We start from the raw sequence: 20,967 nt of genomic DNA on the forward strand, positions 1-20,967 counted from the left end.
TACTATGTAGTGATTGTCAATTATTATGAAAATTTATTGTTACAACTATATTTATTATATTATTTAACATTATTATATTTATTTAACAACTGTTAACTGGTAAATTCGATAGCTCAAAATTGCATATTAGACACTCCTTAGTTGTGTTGTTTCATTTGAAGAGATCTGCTGGCGAAGACCACTATAGCTCTGGAACCTTATGGTGATGCTGCTGATGGTGATGATTATTTATATTAAAAGTGGTTATACTGATGTTCATAGCCAGAAAAGACTCCTTGGTGAACCAAAAAAGGATTTTTAAAATGGATTTCAAAATTTATTGGACGAAAACTAAGGTCACACTCTCAAAAACTTTGAGGCAGAGTAGCAGTTTACATGTGACGAAAAAGATGCAATATGACGGAAAATACCCTTTCGAGCCGAAAGTACTGCTTCACTAAGACAATGCATCGTGTCACAAGTCAGTGAAAACGATGGAAAAAAACCATGAATTGGACCTCGAATTGCTTCCTTATCCACCGTTTTCTTCAGATCTGACCCCAAGAGACTAATAATAACAGTGTAATATAACAGTTACACCAATGTTTCTTAATAAATGCACTTTAAAGTTAAAAAGTAAGTTTAAGTAAAAAAACATACGATCAAAATACATGCAAGTATCTAATATATAGGCTAATTTTTATTTAACATTTTAATCACTAATTTATCAAAATTAATCATAAATTAGGATCGATTCTTATTCAATTTCCATGTACGAAACTGTATAATTCCTAATGGAATAGACGTGACACGCACGCCACTGTTGAGACGGTGATGAATGGTAATGTTTATGTGCTGGCCGAAGGGGCGACAATAACCCACCCCGTCCAAGCGGCGCACCTGTTAGGCAAATCGTACAGATTTGACAGCCAGATTTTAACGCTTATCATTTTATTGGCGCACGCGGTCTGTTAGTCTTGCCACTTCATTAAGAAACCATTAACTTCTTCCGCTGCCAGTGTTTGTAGACTACAAATTTTAAGCCAATTTTAATGGTTTATTTATAAGTTTGTTCTCAGATTATGGCCAACGATTCGAACAATATGTACTTTAAACTGATTCATTACATTTTTATTAATTGACATGGATAGTGAACGGTAGAAAATCAAGAATAAATAAGTTTTGCTTAATTTTCCTAAATTGTCTGAAAATTCAAACATAAATTAGTTGAATCAGTAGCTGAATAGCTTATTAATTATTATCAGGTTTCTATATTAACATTGATTTTGAAGACCTATTGTAAATTAGTGGGAAATAACTAGTAATTATAGTTAAATTAATTAAAATTTAATTAAGAAATTAAAGAATTTTATTTATTATTCTACAAACTTGTTTTGATCTTCCAGGAAATCTAAGAAAAAGGAATTTTGGGCAAAATTTCACAAATTTAAATTACTCTCCATTTTTTATAGGCACAATAATTATATATATATATTCATATGCCAAAATTAGATTAATTGTTTATTTCATATTTTATTTTATAATAATATTTGTCAAATGCTTTTAATAGACTCTCATATAACAACATAATTCAAATCTCTTGATTTGTATTTAATTTAATGATCTCCAACCTTTGTATTTACGAATCGTTTCTTCTTCCAGTTATGAATACCTTCTCCTACTCAGTATCACAGTGTCTGACTATCAGTTTATGAGATATTTTCAAAGCAATTGTAATAATTACCTTCGCCATTTAGTCAATATTATCGGAATACCAAATTTCCTCAAAAATTATTTTTTTTAACCGTTTTATTAATAATATATATATATATATATATATATATATATATATATATATATATATATATATATTTAGTTTTTATATTAATCAGTAAGTTTTTATACTTTCTATGTTTTACTGCACATATATTGTCAGGTTTTTAAGAAAAGTCTGCACTGAAAATCAAGGTTATTTAATTCTTTTAAGGTTTGTGAGAAGTAGACACTTCTCAATCAATATGTTGCTATTGGTGCTGCAGGACTTCATGGCAATCCACTGCATCTGTTCTGGCCTTGTACTTATTTTCTTAGTAATTAACCTTAGTCTCTTATTTTTCCGATCGATGTCTTGATGATGTCTAGATCCATGCCTTTTTCGCTGTTTGCTACGTCTTCCATACAAAATTTCGACTTCACAACAGATATCTGGAAGGAATTAGTACAGATTTCATTTGACAGACATGTGACACCATTGTAATCTACATCTCTGAACTTTTTCTCAACTATGAACTTGATGATTATTCGAATAACTTCATTTTTAAGGTTATTTCGTAGAGAAATATGCAGAATTTGCGTTGAGCACCACATTTAAGGCACCAAAAGCTTATAATTGTCAAACTGTCAGAAATAAAAGAGAAATCTACTGCTATATTCCGAAATGTAAAATGTTAAGGGTTTGTCCAATAGAGACATCCACATCGACACCGGATGTCTAGCAAGATGTGAAGTCAATTGAACAATTTTAAACTATTATTGCAAAAAAAGACCAGTAGTATCGACTAACAGACGCGAAATCCTCCCTCCCCTATTAACAGAAACTAATGGGATTATTTATCAGAAAATATGTAGGTTTTTTATAGGTCAAGCTCCATCTTTGGGTTCTTGCTTGATGGTACTTGGGTGTTTTCTCTTTTGGAGTTGGGAATTACATAATTATGTAAAAACCTTTTTGTCTCCTGGGATGCCATAATATTTTAATGGTTTTAATTTTAATGTTATCGCTGGTTCTGATACAGGATGGATGTTTTTTCTTCTTATATAAATACGGTTTTAACCAAGCAACATATATATTTTGTTGGTATACCAAATCATTTAACTCTGGTTAAATTCAAACCAATTAAGGGGCACCTACGATGTATTTAGAAACGTAAACATCGAAAGTATTTAATTAATTTCCTGATGATGTCTTGGTCCATGTCTTATTCGCGGTTCGCTGCGTGTTCGATCCAAAATTAGGATGTCACAACACTAATCTAGAAGATTTCGTTTGACATGTAGACACCATTGTAATTTACATCTCTGATTTTTTTTTCTCAACTATGCACTTAATTATTAATCAAATAACTTCATGTTTAAGGTTATTTCGTAGAGAAATGTACAGAAATTGCTTTGAGCGCCACATTTAAGGCATCAAATGGTTTTAATTGTCAAACTGTCAGAAATAAAAGAGTTTCCTATTGCGCATTGTAAATGATGATGAAAAGTAAATCTACTACTACAATACCAAGTGTAAAATGTTATTGGTTTATCGAACAGAGACATCCACATGGAGACCGGATCTCTTGCTGCGCATTTGATGAGATTAGCAAGATGTGACTGATACAGGATGGATGTTCTCATATATTTTACCCATTTTTTCTTAATATAAATACGGTTTTAAACTCGTTTTACTACGGTTTAAAAACGGGATACCAAATAATTTAACTCCGCAAAATGCAAGCCAATTAAGGGACATAACAACTATTTATTTAGCAACGTGAACCACGAAAATATTCAGCTAATAGATTAAAACGCTTTTCGATGTAACGAGCGTAAAAGCTGCATTGTATCTTACGTACACATACACGTATTTAGTAACATAAAAAATGGGTAAAGGGGTGCGCGATTCTGCACGGTTAGACCGGGGATAATGGGTGGTGGGGCCGCTGAATACAACCCTTCTGGGTTTGGCGTCCGAGCCTTTTTTCATGTCGAAACTCTCTCTGAGTTATAGTTTCGGTGCCCTCTTCACTTTACGTTTTGCATTTATAATTTGTGCGCCGTTCAAAACGCTCTTCATTATTTCGTCACGGTGATTGATGGGACGTTTTCGAAAAGCGGCAAACGCGCATTCATTTGCATAAACATTTTTTAAACGCGATTTTTTATGTCAGGTTCATTAATATAACACATGGTAGGAACATTTTCAGGTTTTACTTATTAAAGAAATCCTGACGAGGATTAATAAAGGAATAAATGCAAACGGAAATAAAATCAGGAAGTTATCGTGCTTTTCATCAGGAAACCACAAAACGCATAGCAGGATAAAAAAGGAACACTAAAAAAAAGTCATCATCAAACCTCACAGGAACATATCTCAGGTGCTTCCTAGGCCTTAACTTGAGAGTGATTCCATGAAGTTAATAGGAGTGTACCAGAGCTCCTGTAACTTCGGGAAAGTATACATGAGAGAAATTGGGAGGATGATGGGTTAAAGAACATCACTAACTTTTTTAATGTTTAGACTTTGGCTGAATACAAGATAAATACTGGTTATAACACTCGATTTGGTAAAATTCACAAGGCTTATTTACAGATCATGTAAAAGGTCCTAATGGCTGACCAATCAGTCAGATAGTTAATTAAGTAGGATAACTCGATGATGCGAGCTTCACTATCAGAGCTCTCCTCCTCGTCCGTTTTGAGTTAAAACTATGTAATAAAAAAACAATTGCTCCAAATGTCTACAATAGTGACCCTTCTTCAGTTGCATAATTAAACACAAGGGTGTAGAAGTGGCGTTGTAGTACACAGTTATTTTGAATCCAATTATTAGAACAATATTATTTCTGAGTGGGTTCTGAGAAGTTAACAGGTCAATTGAAAAGTCCCCGGCCTACCATAGCAAAATACATTTTTTTAGCAAAATTAGTTTTTTGTATTCAACATAATTCCCTTCAAGTAGTAGTTGATTATAGTGACCCTCCAACTTTTTGATACCATTTTTCTAGTACGATTTGTCCTTCGCTACAAAATAGGCCTCAATTTCGGCGATCTTCCCAGCGAGCATTCCTTTGAGATCTGAGAACAGGAAAAGGTCGCTGGGGGCCAGATCTGGAGAATGCGATGGGTGAGGAAGCAATTCGAAGCCCAATTCATGAATTCTTGCCATTGTTTTCATTGACTTGTGACACGGTGCATTGTCTTGGTGAAGCAGAACTTTCTTTTTCTTCAAATGCGGCTGTTTTTCGGCGATTTCGTCCTTCAAACGGTCCAATAACGCTGTTGATACGACATACATACGACATGCCCCAGCAGGATACTGGACCACTAAGCCGGCAGTTTTGTTTTGTTATATTGATAAGTTAGGCTTTTTAATCGGGACGTTATTCTTGCCGGAGTGCCATATTATGATGGGAAAATGAAACAAATAACAATTAAACGACAAATTGTTTATTAAAATCAATAAGTAAAACAGAAACATTGATACATAGTACTTGCAATTTTAATTAATTATATACAATTAATCTGTTTTGTTTATACTCCTAACCAAGGAGTGGGAAATAAAACGATGGTGGTCTGTATACGTCAAATACATTAATTGTTTCAAGTGTTTAGATTAAGGTTTGAAAATGGTTTACATTAAACGTGACAATGTAACGTTAAAGTCAAAGGACACACAGCGTTTCGTGACTGGTTTTTTTTTCTTACACTTAGTGAAATACATCTAACATTTAGTCCGATTGTAAGCATCCTTCGGCGGCCGTCTCGAGACCGAGAAGCGATGCTTAGAATGGAAAGGCAACACAACTGCATAACATGTACTTTTTCCTCGTGGTCTCGTAAAAAACTACTATCACTCGTTAATTTTTACATTATCGATACAATTTCGCTTTCTCTCTCTCTCTCTCGCTATCTTACCGCTAGAATAGTTCTCGATATAGTGACTAAATCCTAAAGAAACCTCCTCTAATTGTTATGTACATGTTCTTGCAGCTTCTCACCTTGATATACATGAATCTGGTAATTCTTAGTGGTATATTAAGGACCAAATACTTATCATTACTGTAACTTACCCAGAGTGTTTTAAATATAATTTACAGGCATTTTATAACTAGTAGCAGCTTTGCGCAATTTTGCAAAAGAAACGTCATGTTGGATACATTTATTTAACCATTATCTTGGGCTTATATGTACAAGCTACATCTATTAACATTGAATTTAAACGATTTAGGTAATTTTAAAAGCTAAGGAAAAAAAAAGAACACGCGCAATCTGATGCCGAAAAGGAAGTTAGCGCGGTAGGATCCCAAAAAATAAAACATCTAACTATTATTTATTGCCTTACGCATAAATATATGATTCTTGATACACAGCTTTGTACTTTTTAAGTTCCCTGAGAGTTGCTTGTACGAATCGAACGATTTTAAACTCTTATATAAACATCTAGGTAAGTTTTATAAACATTTTCTTTAATCCAAAAACTATTTTAAATACATCGTTAATATTTTTAAACACTGAGCTGTATTAATTTTCCATATTTTTTTTCTTTAAATATAATTTTGAGGTAGATTTTTGTATTTGTACTGTGTCGTATTTTCAACAGTTAAGTAAGTAACCGTACACAGGGTAACAGGTAACAATAATTAATAATTCGAGTGCCATAGTATTTACAGCTTAACGACGCGTGCAGTACGAGAGCCGACGTTTCGTCGACCAGACTCCATCATCGGCTACAACAACAAACATTAATAACACTACCGCGTCAGCTAGGGACTCCCGTACCACAGCATCGCGTATCTTTCGTGAATGTGTGTGTTTTACATTAAGTTTTAAATTTATTTAATATTATAACAATCGTACAATACTTGCACACAGTTTTTATAGACTATTTATCTTGTATAGGATAATTTTTTTTATTTAACAGCACGTAAGATGATGAACACTATTCATATTACATAATTTCCTGAATAATACCTGAGTTATTTACGTCTATAATATTGCGTATTGCCTTTAAATCCTATATATTAAAGAGTGGTAAATATTAGACAGTATTTCGCGACGAAATCGCGGACGTGTTTCGATTTCGTCTAAAAAAATGTTCCCGTTAGAGTAAAAGTTCGATTTAGCCGAGCCCCAATCGAATCTACTAAAGCGTTTTGCCAGAACTATATAAATATTCTCCCTGAGTGAACAGCATCGAAGCAAAAGCCTTAAGAAGTCCGATTAACGACCTGATGAACCCCTTTGAAACACGTCCGGACAATTTCGCTCCCATTAACATTATACAAGGTATACAAGAACGATTAGACAAAAATTTATAGCTAAAAGTATTCCTTTTACAAAACTGTTCGCCACTCTGTTCGATCTGACGCCCCGCATGTGAAGGCCGGTGAACAAAAACGCGGGAAAAAAAACGGAAAACAAAAACCGAACGTATACAAAAATATCTCCGAGAATTATCTTATACAACTTTAAACATTGCATTGCCACCCTTATCAGTATATATCCAAATAATTCTGATGCAAAAACCCATTTAAACCTTTTTTAAATCGAAAAAATAAAAAAAAATCTTCTATTAAACCGCCAACAACGCCCGTTTTAAACAGCAACACAGGAAAGGGTTCCTGATGTTGGTGCGTAAAACCGGTTCCACTGCATCCATTTCTATGATTCTGCTAAAATTTCCTTCACCTTTAAACCAATTTCATTGTAGAAAAAAATATATATGCGTTTACATAAACTGAAACATTATAATCCTCCAATAAATCATTTTTTTAGCCAAAAAACTAAAGCGCAACTATAAACTTACAGAACTAAAATTTGTAACACTATAAAGCTAGATAATGAACCCTGAATGTATTGATAAAACTAAATTCTAAATCGTTAAAAATACCCGTATTATTCATTCAAATTATTATTTATAGTTCGCACGACACTCACGCCAGCTCATGCAACAGCACAGAGAACGAATATCACTCCAAGAAATAAATAAATAACATTAAATCTTTCCCTGTACTATTGAATGAGCTTTGTATCACGTACACGACAATTAATAACTAAATAACTTATATAAACAATTATATCTTGATTGAAAAAATAAAATAAAAACAGATCTTGGTTTATTTTTTGTGTACAGTGTATTTTAATAAAGAAATGTTGAATCTTTTTATTAAAAAAAACCTGCTTCTATAAAACTCTACCAGTACCAGCTGTAGGCTTCTGATTGATGGGAATCGAACATTTCTCTATGGAAATACACCATACAACTACATTGGTTGTTAGGATACACTATTGTAAGAAAGAGCATTGAGGTAGTAGGTAGTATAAGTTGCTTTTAACTATTGTAAAAAAGGATGTATGTATAGTAGTAGGAATCGATAATTTATCGCGTAAATTTCTAATATAACATCTTAACATTCTAAGTAATTAAAATAAGTTTGTCATGTAAAAATGAGGTAGCTAAGTTTCAATATCCCAGAGGTTACAAGATGGTAAAAAAGGGTCCTAAAATATCGAGAATCCCATCGCCCGGATTCATAGAATTTCATCTCAATAGATAGGACACAGTTTGAAGTGGTATTTACCCGTAAGAAGATGTAAAAATACTGTAAATCTTTTGTATATTGTTGCAGAAAATTATTGACTAGTAAAATAAAAGGCTTAGAAAACTATTATTTAACTATTTTTGGTTTCGTCGTTTACATGGCAATCTAAGAACAGATATTTTAATATAAAATGGAATCATTGTGAACTTTTACGCATTCAAACAATCACTCAGGGTTCCTAATTAATGGGGACATGCCCTAAAATAATTATTTTACTGTAGTTGAGCCAATATTTCATTAATAGCGTATATTCACTGAATTTAGAATTTGGATCCGATCGATCTGATAAGCCAAAATTGATATACACTATTAAATATTCGCGGGTATAGTGAATTTGATGTATAATGTCGTTTCTGAGCCAAGGTACAGTTCAAAGCATCAAACTTTATCGTTATATCGAGATAGAATTAACTCGTATATTGCTTGTTTGCCATACACAAGTTAACTTGTATCTAAATATAACAGTGAACGGCTAGAAAAACACTATAGCAAATGTCTTTTGTTTTTTAAACCATGCCAAAATTTAGACTTGTTGATGTGTTGTATTCGCTAAAACGTTGATACATAAAATGCTCCAAAATTTTTTTGCCATTGTTATGATGAAAAACGATTAAAAATCATTACGATAGGGGCAACATATTTTAGGTCTTTTAAACATATAATGTTTGAGGTTGCACTAATGACTAGCGGAAAAAAACAAGTTGTATATTTGAGGCTTAAATAGTTTCCATTGAGGTAGATAACGATCGCGGAACGACCCACAACGTTCATATTTCTATATGTTTTGTCATACATAACCTAACATTTCTCTCAAAAGAAAACGAAAATAATGTAACTAAAATATTAGAAAAAATAGATGTAACGATGTAATTGCTCTCCCCTCTTTGATCACCATATCAAAAAGAAATTAGATTAATTTTTTTAGTAAATTTAAACACGGTTATGCATGTAGTTATAGTAAAAATCGAATAGCCAACAATGAGCGTTTTGAACGCCTTTTTGCCTACATATAACCAATATTCCTTATCCTAAACGTTACCCAGAGGCAAATATAACTTTTTTTTAAACTTTAAATTAGTTTTAGAATAAGTACAACAAAAAAATGTAACTGCAACAAATAAATCAAAAATTTTTAACGACTTTCCCTTCGAAAGAAGTCGAGCTCGTTTGTGTGTATGTGTGTCTGTGATCGAGAGACCATTCGTCAAACTGAATCCCTATATGAACGAACGCCACTCGGTGTTGTGGATAACCGAAGAAACAGAAAACATGTGTGCTGAGCATCCAAAACCCTACGTTAACATATAATATTTACATCACAATTGTTGCGGGTTTTGCATGCTGACCGACAGGGCAAGTCCGACAGAGAGCCTACGGGTTCAAAACCTGCTGCTGTTGCTGCTGGTTGTGGAACGCCTTGAGGCTCAGCTCCGTCTTGTGCTCCCTGGCTATGTGCCGTCTGACCGTGTTATTCCTAGTGAACGTGCGGGAGCAGAATGGACACGGGACCCTGATTCCTTGATGTCTTTGTCGTATGTGAGCGCGCAGGTTTGTTTCGTAGCCGTAGAGTCTTTCACAGAAAGGACACTTCAATTTTTTTCCTGCAAAAAAGAAGAAACAAGAAAAATTAGCTTTAGCTAAACACATCTAATATATATGTTATATAGTGCAACTCGGGGATGTTGGCCATGAAGAAAAATATCGATGTTTCAATATATCGAAATTTTAAAAAAATATCGATAAATAGAGAACAAAAAATGTCGATACTTATTTTTATCAATATCGATATTTCTTCACCTTAACCGTACTTTTCCACGCAAAACTTCCACAACTAGTGATTCTCTCTTCTCGCCATTAGACACTGACTGTTTCTTCAAGATTTATTTTAGTATAAATTGGAATTAGAATTGGATTCTTTCTATGTAAAACCATAAAAAATAAAGTAAAGCACGTTACTAAGTTTGGTCAATAACCATGCTTCTCAAGTACTGCTAGAAACTGTATGTAATGCAAGTGATGAAAACTTTTATGGACAATGAGAAGTTGTGTATCAGCGGTGAAGTTCATTTGTCTTTTTCCGACCTGGAATTAAGGAGCTATCATAAAGATGGGAAAAAGGATAGGTACTCATGACACTTTGAGTTTATTATAAAAATTCCTCAATTCCTCACAGGAGCAAGAAGTTTAAATCGCTCATTAGAAATTGTTAAAAGTATTTTTATATATTTTATATGTTTTAATATTAATAATATTATTATTTTGTAAGAATATGTGAATTGAAGTGTTTTTTTTTTCGAAAAAGTACCTAAATTTCTAATGTATACAATCATCTAACAAATTAGTAACTAAAATATAACGTTAGAATGCAATTCATAGTCTTTTAAATAAAACAACCAATACACGTTATATATGACGTTGAATACACTACCAAATGTGAAATTCATTTTAATCTCGGGTCAAAATTCATCAAAACATTAGTGATAACAATTAGAGTTTACAAACAGGCAAAGGTAAACCAACATTCTAAGTTGATGCGGCGACATCGTGACGTGCTGACATACATTTTATCACGTGCATTGGCTGTTTAATTAGATAAACTATAACATATTGAAAAAATATGAACACGTATGTTATGTCATATATAGTCTACTCAAAGTTATTTTGTACAAACGTCACCAAGATATATACTGTATTGTCTACCGTAACTTCGTTTTAGAATCAGACAATATTTTCCTTCTCATTTTATTCTAGTTAAAAAGAGACACAATGCTGTCTGATTAGTTCGAACACGTAAAGGAATGATTCTGTCAAAGTCGCCCGGTTGTCAGACGTATGCAAAATTCCTGAAAGCAATAGTGATAGAAGGTTATAACTCTAACCTACAAACTATTGTGGCTGTATAATTAACTGTGGTTTTTAAATGTACTATAATGTTAAAATAAATTATATTTGCTAAAATTTCTATTTAGTGAAAAAAGTGTGTTTTTATGTAACTATCGCAACATATTCAAAAATATGTATGCAGTCATCATCACTTTTTACAAAAGATTTGATTAAATTCATGAATTGGCTCAATCTATGGTTTAAAATCTGCAATATCTCCCTCTAGATCTCTGCATTCTATTAAAATGTAGAATATATTGCACCTTATACCGAACAGGAACATTTTTTAATTTTCGATGTCCTGCACGATTCAATTACCAGAGATTAATGATAGCGAAATTAATAAGCGAGCAGAAAATGAATTTTACGCACCATCGGGTGTGTTGACCGTTGGTTGTTTGTGATGGCTGAGCTTTCCCGTCACGGAGTTCCATAAAGTGGTGGGTATCAGATCCGTTTTATCCCTGTCGTATTCAAATTTGCTCGATGGTCCGATGTTACCGTTTGGAGAGCCTGAATGATGCATAGGGGACAGAGCTGAGGGATGGCCGCCCGGCCCGCCCGTACTAGAGGGTGGCTCATCCTGCTGCACGACTGGTTCCATTTTCATGCGCAAATCTGGAACAAAATGGGAGAGAGAGGGTTTAATTACGTATCGATATTGGCACAGGCAGACCGACTATATTTTTTCATATCCAGTAACGTTTTGAAATAAAACAGGATTCTAAAAAAATAGATTTTTAGTCATTAATTCCTTAACAATTACTAATAGTATTTAAGTTTTCTCGTTACTTATTTGTTCCAGTGAAATTACTAAAAATATAAGCTGTTTGTATATGTTGTTTTTATTTTTTACAACTTAAATGTTTATGAAACATTTAAATGTTAGTGTTAACAAGTTACAATTAAGTTGACGCTGTAATGGGTGTAAATCTTCCTAAATATTTTTATACACTTCAAATAAGTTCCACACATAATTCCAATTATTTATATGAATTTATTTTTGAAATAAATATGAGATGGAGAAAATAATATGTACACTGTATAGTTTATGCTGAGTAACGATAGTGCTGCTAATGGAAATGGAAATACCATGCTGTCATGTGCAAATATTTGATGATATGCTGATGCTCCTCAAACCACGACCGAACCTTTTTGACTCCATGTATCAGTATCTTAGAATATGACAGTGTTTGGCAGCAATATACTACTTATATATCGACCAGTGATATGAATGAGAGGACCGCGATATTGTCGACCATATGATACCAAATGAAATATCCCCTGCGCTTGATTGTAGATTGTGGCTTCTTTTGGGGTTCTCCATACATAATTCCGGCTGTTTGTAGCAAACAATGTAAACGATAATTTATGGGACCACACCAGATTCTCTCAATCATTAAGTGTTTAGGTTTTCTGGCTTTTGCACTACTTCTTCCGCAGAGTACCTATATCTTAGCTTTATGTTAAATTCAGATATCACACAACTCTTCATATTATTTTGCTTATCCTCTGTGAATATAAAATATTAATAGATGAAGAATAAAGCCATACTATAGCACGTTTGGAAGATAATAGTCCATAGACATTCTAGATATAAAGGTCCCTGGTTTAGTTAATCAAGTGATTGGTCTTTGTGTATGGAGAAATTAAGATTTTTTCACCTTAAGAAGTTCTTTAATATTTAAATAACAATATTTAAGATATTGAAATCACTTATAGAAGATAACAACAGAATAATAACACATCAATTTGGCTTCAGAGAAAAACATTCAACCATAGACCAACTTTATAGAATTAAGCATATAAAAGATCATATCATGATTTGTCGAGATGTGGCAACTTAAGTCCTTTCTTAATTTTAATTTAAATTAAGACATATTTTACCCAGGCAGTTTCCAGAATTGCTAAATTTATATATTGCGGATAAAGTCTTCAGAGTTAATTCGGAACTGAAATAACTTAAAGCAGGAGTGCCGATGGGTAATGTATTGGGATCGGTCCTGTATTCCTGTGTTGAAATATAGTAAAATAACTGGTTTTGCTGTTTTTACTGCTATAATAGCTGTGCTCTACCCTTGATCTTTATCCCCGGTCTTGGTCTTTACAATCCTTGGCCATGACCACAAGCAACCACAACACTTGACATACAGCAATTAAATTGCAAACGAGACTAAAGAATAAGACTGACGAGACTTAATCCAATAAGACTAAATCTGCAAACATCAATTTTACAAGTATGAGAATTCAATCTTCATCGGAATAAATAATATTCAAGTGATATATGCTAATACAGCAAAATATTCCAGAATGACACTGGAGGCGAAGCTGTCTATGTAAAGGAGAAAAAAGATCAACTCGATATTACATTCAGAACAATGTGTGGTCTATTTTGAAGTCATTCTGTCCCATTAACATATAATAAAGTACTGCTGTATAAGCGAATCCTTAAGCCCATGTGGATATATCGCATCTAGGTATGGGTTTGTGCTAAGAAAACCAATCTGGACACATTTGAGCGTTTTCAGAATAAAATGGGGAATGCTTTTAATTCCTCGAAGTACTTGGACTCAACAGTGCGGATAAGACAATGCGGCTCAAGGGGACCAAGCCTTCTGAGCTGGTGTAGTGTGGTGTTAAACCAAAAGCAGAACACAGTGCTAATGTAACACAGTCTTAATATTTGTGTACTTGGAACTTAATTTATTTTAATACTAAAATCTAGTTTTTTAGTAATGCCACTGAGATATTAGCTCGGTAATGTGAAATAGTTAACAGGTCGTCACACCTATGAGAAGGTTTATTAGGTGAAGGTATTAAGCCATGACAGCAACATGATGGTATACAAATCCAGAGGTTCCAAAGCAAGGCTTCGAGGAATATGCTCAATATTCCTCCTAGCATGACCAACAGGTATCTCAGCCATCAGGTGTAGTATCATTATAACATAAAGTGTCAGAGGAGACTTATGCAAGATAGAAATAAGCTGGCCTTGGCGCTGAATCGAATAGGAAGGCAACATCATTTGAGGCTCAAGAGATGCATATTCAGTCTCACATATTGAAACTCCTTCATTAACAAACATAATAACAAATAGTTTAGAAGATGGACAACACAGTGACTTATTGTTCTGAAGAAAAAATAGTAACTTGGTGATCATCAATACAATAATAATAAACTAACAATAGCGTACAACAGTAGCGATAACAAGTTGAGACACTTGTGCTTAACGATAATGAAGTGTTAAAACAGTATTCGAACTCAGAGTAACGCTCTGAATATAAATAATCGAAAATTAAATAAGTTTTCACAGTTCACAGTGCAAACGGAGTTAAACGATCGATTCAAATCGACTTTATATTCCGTACACCTAAATTCCATTCAAGTGGCGTCCTATTCACACAATCGTCCAACATGTATATTAATTAACTGTCATTCGAGTGACTCATTTGAATGAATTCTTAAAAGGCAGATTAATGCTTATGATGGAACCTACTTTAAAACGACTTAACATTCTGCACGGTCTTCAGACCGGTGTAAATTTAAATTCATTCAAGTTAACAAGTGCCAAATAAGGAATTATGTATAGTCTTTATCTCTTGAAGAATCGTCTCTTTGTCAACACACCGACCTTACGTCAACTTAATATATGTCTAAGTATATGGTATAATAGTTATCTACTTGATTTATTGAGTTTGCGTTTGGTTTGTATACCGGTTAAATTAGAAAGGTGAAAAATAGATTAATAGCTAATTGAAACCAATCCATAATATTCTAATGTATTAACTATTTCATCAAAATATATCAATTCTATTAAAAATATTAACATATGGTATCAATAATAAAATATAAATCATATAACTTTTTCATACTTCACTCTGATTGGTACTCAATTGCTTATTCTAGTTATATGTTGTATTAAAAATTGAGTCTTAAACAGATCTCATAGCCTGTGTCCATTTACATTTTAAAAGTTCAATCTTAACCTTATATCTCTAAGATGCCTTTTTGTATTTAAAAGTGACTCTTATTATCACAAAATATTTAGTTCAATCAAAAAAATGTGTTCGAGTAATTGTTCATTTCGCTGTTCAACAACAAAAAAGCTGAATGTTTCTTTCTCTTCACCAGTTAATTTCCTATTAGATTTCAGTTAAGAAAAACGAATATGACAGAAAAAAATATTAGCTGTAGTTGTTGTTCCCAATTTGCATTCTGTTCTTAAAAATAATGCAGAATCTCCTAGATAGTGTCTAATTTATCTGATTTCAAGTTTCATCTTCAAGCACTCAACTTCTTAAAAATCAGCCCCATATTATTTTAGAGGCTTGCTCATTTTCCGAAATGTCTTCCATTTTCTACTTCCTTAACTTTCCTTAAATCATCAACTGCCACTCATTCTGATTTGGAGTGGGAACTGGATAATTATTTGAAGTCGGATTACATTCAATATCAGATGGAATATTCCAGTACTCCACTGTTCCTTTTTGATTAACAATAAAATAGTTATAGGCCGAATGAAGCAAAAGCAGCAAAATAATCATTTATTTGGTTTGTAGGCTCTCATTTGTCTTTCAGTCATTCTTGTAATATAATTGAACATAAGTTGCAACATATACATGAATCCTATAGCTTTTCTAATAGGCAATCTTTACAAGAAGCAAATTTCCATTACAATTTACACATTTCCATGGCATATTGAGATGAAAGTCGACGTTACAACAATACTATTACGGCGTAAAACCTTCAAACAGTTATATTATTGAACAGGTGTGCCAATATTGAATAATAAAAACGAAAATCCAAACAAATAGAAAATTTTAAATGTAGAAAATATAAAATCGCCATGGAATTTCGAAAAGTATAATTAATAGGTATTTCTTATGGTGTTTTTTAAACTCAGCGGATAAAAATTCTCAAATTGATCTTCTCTTTACTTTCCAGGTTTAACATTTTATTTAAATTTACTAAAATTGAATTTAAATTTACTAAAATTGAATTTAAATTTATTAAAAATTACTTTTTCACGTGCCTGTTATTTGAGTTGTTGATAAAATGGCGAAGGCACTATTTAATTATTACCTTCTGGACATCCGGGATCTTGACACCTGTCAGCGTTAGTAGTTTCGGGACAAATAAGGGCAGTGGCGCGGTCAGTGGCTTCATACATTTCATCGGGAGGAGCGTCGGCTTCGTTGTGTGGCGGAGCGGAGCAAGAAGAGCTTGAGGATGGCCTGTAGGCTAACGACAGGGGGGCAGGGGACCCTGCCCGTTTGCTGCCGTCGCGCAAGACGGAGGCTCTGTTTTCTTGGACCAGTTCGTTGGGGGATCTAAACCAACAAAACAACCATTGTGAAAACTGAAAATATACCAAATATTTTTTACCAAGCAGTAATTATCAGTCATAAAATGTCTGTATTTTAACGTAACAATATTGTAGTTAATATATCTAGCTCTATCAATAAGTTTTACTGTTTCTATTATATATTTTAACATGTACGAGGGTCATTATTTATATGTCGGGAATAGGAAAAAAGAACAAATAGTTAAGCTGCGAATATATTTTTATTGTTTTTCAAAGTACTTGTCACAATGATCGATACACTTTTGCATACGCTTAAATCAATTTTCAAAGTATTTATTCCATTCCGAATGAGGTATGTTCAAAACATGATTTTTGAATGCTTCAATAGCTCCTTCGGAACAAAAAGAAGTCATTGGGTGCCAAATCAGGGCTGTACGGCGGATGACCCATCAATTCGATATTTTGAGTGCTCAAATAGTCTCTTGTTTGAGCCGATGTGTGAGAGCTCGCACTGTCATGATAAAGAACAATCCGCCGTCTCTTGGTTGTTTTCCTTATTTCACCGAAGACTTCTGGCAAACAAATGATTGTGTACCCATTAGAATTTACTGTTCTGCGATGCTCTAGAGGCACTGTTGCAATATGACCAGTTTTCCCGAAACAGGTCACCAATTTCTTTGACGTGCTTCGTGCGCGAACAACTTGTTGGATTTGGTTAATCTTGGAGCACCCATACAGTCGACTGCTGCTTACTTTCGGGCTCATACGAACATATCCATGATTCGTCAGCTGTCACAATTTTATAAATGGATTTTGATGCACAGCGATTGAATTTCTTAAGCATTTCCTTGCACCAATCGACACGAGTTTTTTGAGCGACTGTCAAATTGTGTGAGATCCAACGCAAACATAACTTTCGCACAGCTAAGTGTTCATGCAAAATCGCATATATGCTGGTGAAACTAATGCTTAGGGATGCCGCAATCTCACAATAGGTGACATGGCAATCTTGCTTAATCATTTCGCACACAGCATCGATGTTTCCTGGTACAACAGGCGATTTTGGACGACCTTCACGAAACTCATCGGACAGTGATCTACGACCACGATTGAATTCACTAAACCAGCGATACACGGTAGTTTTTGATGGAGCTTCATCGCCAAAAGTTAAATTAAGTTGATTGATGCACTCTTGTTGTGATAATCCACGTCGAAAATCGAAAAAATCGCACCAAAATGTTCAATATTCAGTTCCATTTTTTGCCGAGACGAAACTTTCAACTAAATATAAAATAAACAAATAGCGTCCGTGCGACAAAATGTTGTGAGTACGTATATCGCCAAAAATGTCAAACTCTATGATGGAGCCGTCAGATGGATTCACATGACAACAGTGTTGCCAATTCCCGAAATATAATTAGTGACCCTCGTGTAATGTGAAAGACATAGAGTACTGTTGTTAAATTGAATATAAAAACGGTCGGTATTTGTTGCGATATTTTTGCCGTACTTCTCTGAATTCGCAATATATGATCATCATCATTATCGTAATTATTAGTCCTTGGTCGATTCTGGGAGAAAGTGTCAACTCCAATATATCCAGAAAATCCTTCACCAAACTCCGTTATTACCTATGATAGGACGCTTATTTGCGCTTCCAAATATGCTCACTCTGCACTGATTGTCGATTCTTAATCGAATAACTTTTTTTAAATGACCACGAAAAAAAAACACGCAGAATTTCCCTCGATCATTGCATTTGAAATCTTAGAGCCATACAGAAGAGTTAGCAAAATAGTTGGTGAAGAATAGCGAAGACCTCAGCATCAGAGCAATCCTTAATTTAGTGGCATCAAACTAGATGTTATATCTCTTTTTAAAATAACTTACCCATAAGTGTATATTTATGTATATCAGCAGAAATAGAGTAATTAGAAGCCCAAACCAAATAAAATTATTACAGGAGATTATAGTTTTCAAGAGCAATTAATAATTGCTGCTAAGTAGAACTGCTCTAAAATAGCAAGCTTGACAAAATGTTAGAAAATGCGTGAAATCCTTCATGGATATACCTTAATAAGAAAACAAAATTTTCTATATATTCGAGACAATACTGATAGTTGAAAAATTGCTAGTTACTCAATACAACATGCACAGTTTTGACAGATGATCTTATGCTATTTGTGCACTTTTTTTTGGTGAAACCATAACTCATCTCTTTATAGACGTCACTACAGAACTACTGAAATTTCTACTATGACATGACACAATGATGTTTTTGGCACATTATTGTTGTACGTAATTCACTTTTCATTTCATTTCATTCACTCGCATTTCAGCATCAATTTACAAATGGAGGCTCAGTCCTTGCAACTTTAATTCATATGAAAATCAAATATTCCTTTGGCATCCAAATTTATATAAATACTAATGCCGCGAAATGAAATGTGTTGGTCTATCTTCTTATGTTTAACATCGAAATTTCGAATATTTCACGTAAGTTCTCATTAACATAGATACCATGCAATTTTTGATGAACCTGCCTTGCATTTATCCATTTCCTCAAGTAAAAAAGCAAAATACGATAACATTAACCTTCCGAAATCTCCATTTATAAAACTTAGTAATGTTTGACAGTATAAAAGCCTAACTAACTGTTCCCCAACTTTACTACGTAATATGCGAAGTTCTCTCAGTTTAAAACAAAAAAAATCCTTTAAAATTAATTCACTTCTAATTAAATTTTATTAAAAAATATTCGACTGATAAAATACACACTATTTTATCTAATATTAGATAATTATTTGCTTCTGATAAACAAAAAATTCCCGAAATCCATTGAAGCTGCAACTCTGTTAGTGTCGAATACTACTTGAGATAAAAACTCATCGTCGTTTAAAAAATTAATGTTCCATTACGTTTTCGTGTGTTGTGCGTATTCTCCCCACCACGATCGAAAATAGAAGCTCCGATATATATCCGCATGTATTGCAGATAAGAGACATTCTTCTATTAATCCCCTTCCATCCGTATAGTAAATTGTGCAACACATTACTGAGAACACATAATCCCTATCATTATATTATTATGTTATTAGACCTCCAATCTTATCTCTAAGTTAATGTAAATAGAAAAAACAATGACTGTTAACATTTATATTAATCGAGACTGGCTATCATTCGCTTTTTGGCTATTTTAAATTAGTAGGTCTTCGAAGCACGGGCAAGGATCGAGAAGAAACCGTCTAAGTTGAAATGGAGCACGTTTCCTCCAATTATGTGTCTTTATTTTGGAATTAGCATCGTCACTGTTTTAGTTTTACTGTTTGGATTTAGGTATATTGAGAGGCATTTTCTTATTTGCATTATTTGAAGTCTGTAAACTTTGGCGAGACTGAAATCTATTGGAGGATAGCAAAAAATTGTACTATATAAAAATATTTTCATTTCATCATTTTCCACAATTTTTTCCTATCTATCTAGCGATCCAATGTCATCGATCAATTTTTGAACTCCTTTAAAGCTTCCAAACAGTGTGCCAGTCCAGTCATGCTGCATCGATCTGCACCAATATACTGAGAGAATGATATTGATTATGATTATTAGGTTGTCAATTTCCTGAATCAAACACCGAACACAATTCATGGTTTTCACATTCCGGAAAACTGTCAACATTATTTATAATACCAGAAATACCAGAAAACAAAAATAACAATGTTGCATATCATAAATATTGAAATGTTTCTGTAATATAGTTTTAAATTATTTATTCTAGTTGAAAATTAATATACATAGTTCAGACAGGACCAGGTCACTTAATATAAATATAAATTATGATTTATATTACATATATATTCCTTCTTACATTAACAAATACTTCATTGGAAATACATAAGATTAGTTGTTATAATTAGAAATTAAATTTATATTATAATTTCTTTTCCAACAATATAAAATATCCATAATTAAAAAAAATAAATATCTTGATATTTAATACAAAGGATTGCGAAATATATTCAGTAGGTTGAGCATCAACTATTGGTTCTAAATTGAAGTCGCATTTATTGGCCAAAACTTCAGAGCACAAACTGGGACACTGAAGCTCCTACTACTATCCACTCTAAATCCATTCATTTATAGGGCGTATATTACATTCGAACCGGATTGCTCACATAATACTTATCCTTCCTCAAAATAGATACAACTTAAGGTATATAAATAAAAAATCCTCCAGATAAGCAATAAGATGCAATGTTCATCTGCTGTAGAAAAGGAAACAGAAACATATAAAATCAAAGAAGTTCCTCTGGTTTTTTCAAGGAACAACTTGGAAGTGTCCAAAAAGTTATATTCAAATTACACAGAATTATGTCCACGATAAGTGCACATAGGAGAAACTGTCCAGAAGACAACTTTGGTTGAACCTAGTGTTGAT

The 20,967-nt window shown here is 33.3% G+C and overlaps 1 protein-coding gene across 7 annotated transcripts in view; it reads right to left on the reverse strand.

The window, feature by feature from the left end:
• Window positions 1–5,174: 5,174 nt before the first annotated feature.
• Window positions 5,175–20,967, reverse strand: part of chinmo (Chronologically inappropriate morphogenesis) — a 148,101-nt gene continuing 132,308 nt past the window's right edge. For 5 of the 7 annotated variants that reach the window (XM_076413518.1, XM_076413522.1, XM_076413523.1 and 2 more), the window contains 3 exons: window positions 16,311–16,558; window positions 11,601–11,846; window positions 5,175–9,946 (listed from right to left, as the gene is read on the reverse strand). In XM_076413518.1, the coding sequence (XP_076269633.1) occupies window positions 9,717–9,946; window positions 11,601–11,846; window positions 16,311–16,558 (724 nt within the window). In that variant the 3' untranslated portion in view covers window positions 5,175–9,716. The remainder of the gene's footprint in view (window positions 9,947–11,600; window positions 11,847–16,310; window positions 16,559–20,967) is intronic. The other 2 variants (XR_013007095.1, XR_013007096.1) reach the window with 1 other exon arrangement.

This window comes from Rhynchophorus ferrugineus, unplaced genomic scaffold (assembly GCF_030347505.1).
Source record: "Rhynchophorus ferrugineus isolate W39M unplaced genomic scaffold, kcgeb_rfMv2 rfM9, whole genome shotgun sequence".
NCBI lineage: Eukaryota > Metazoa > Arthropoda > Insecta > Coleoptera > Curculionidae > Rhynchophorus > Rhynchophorus ferrugineus.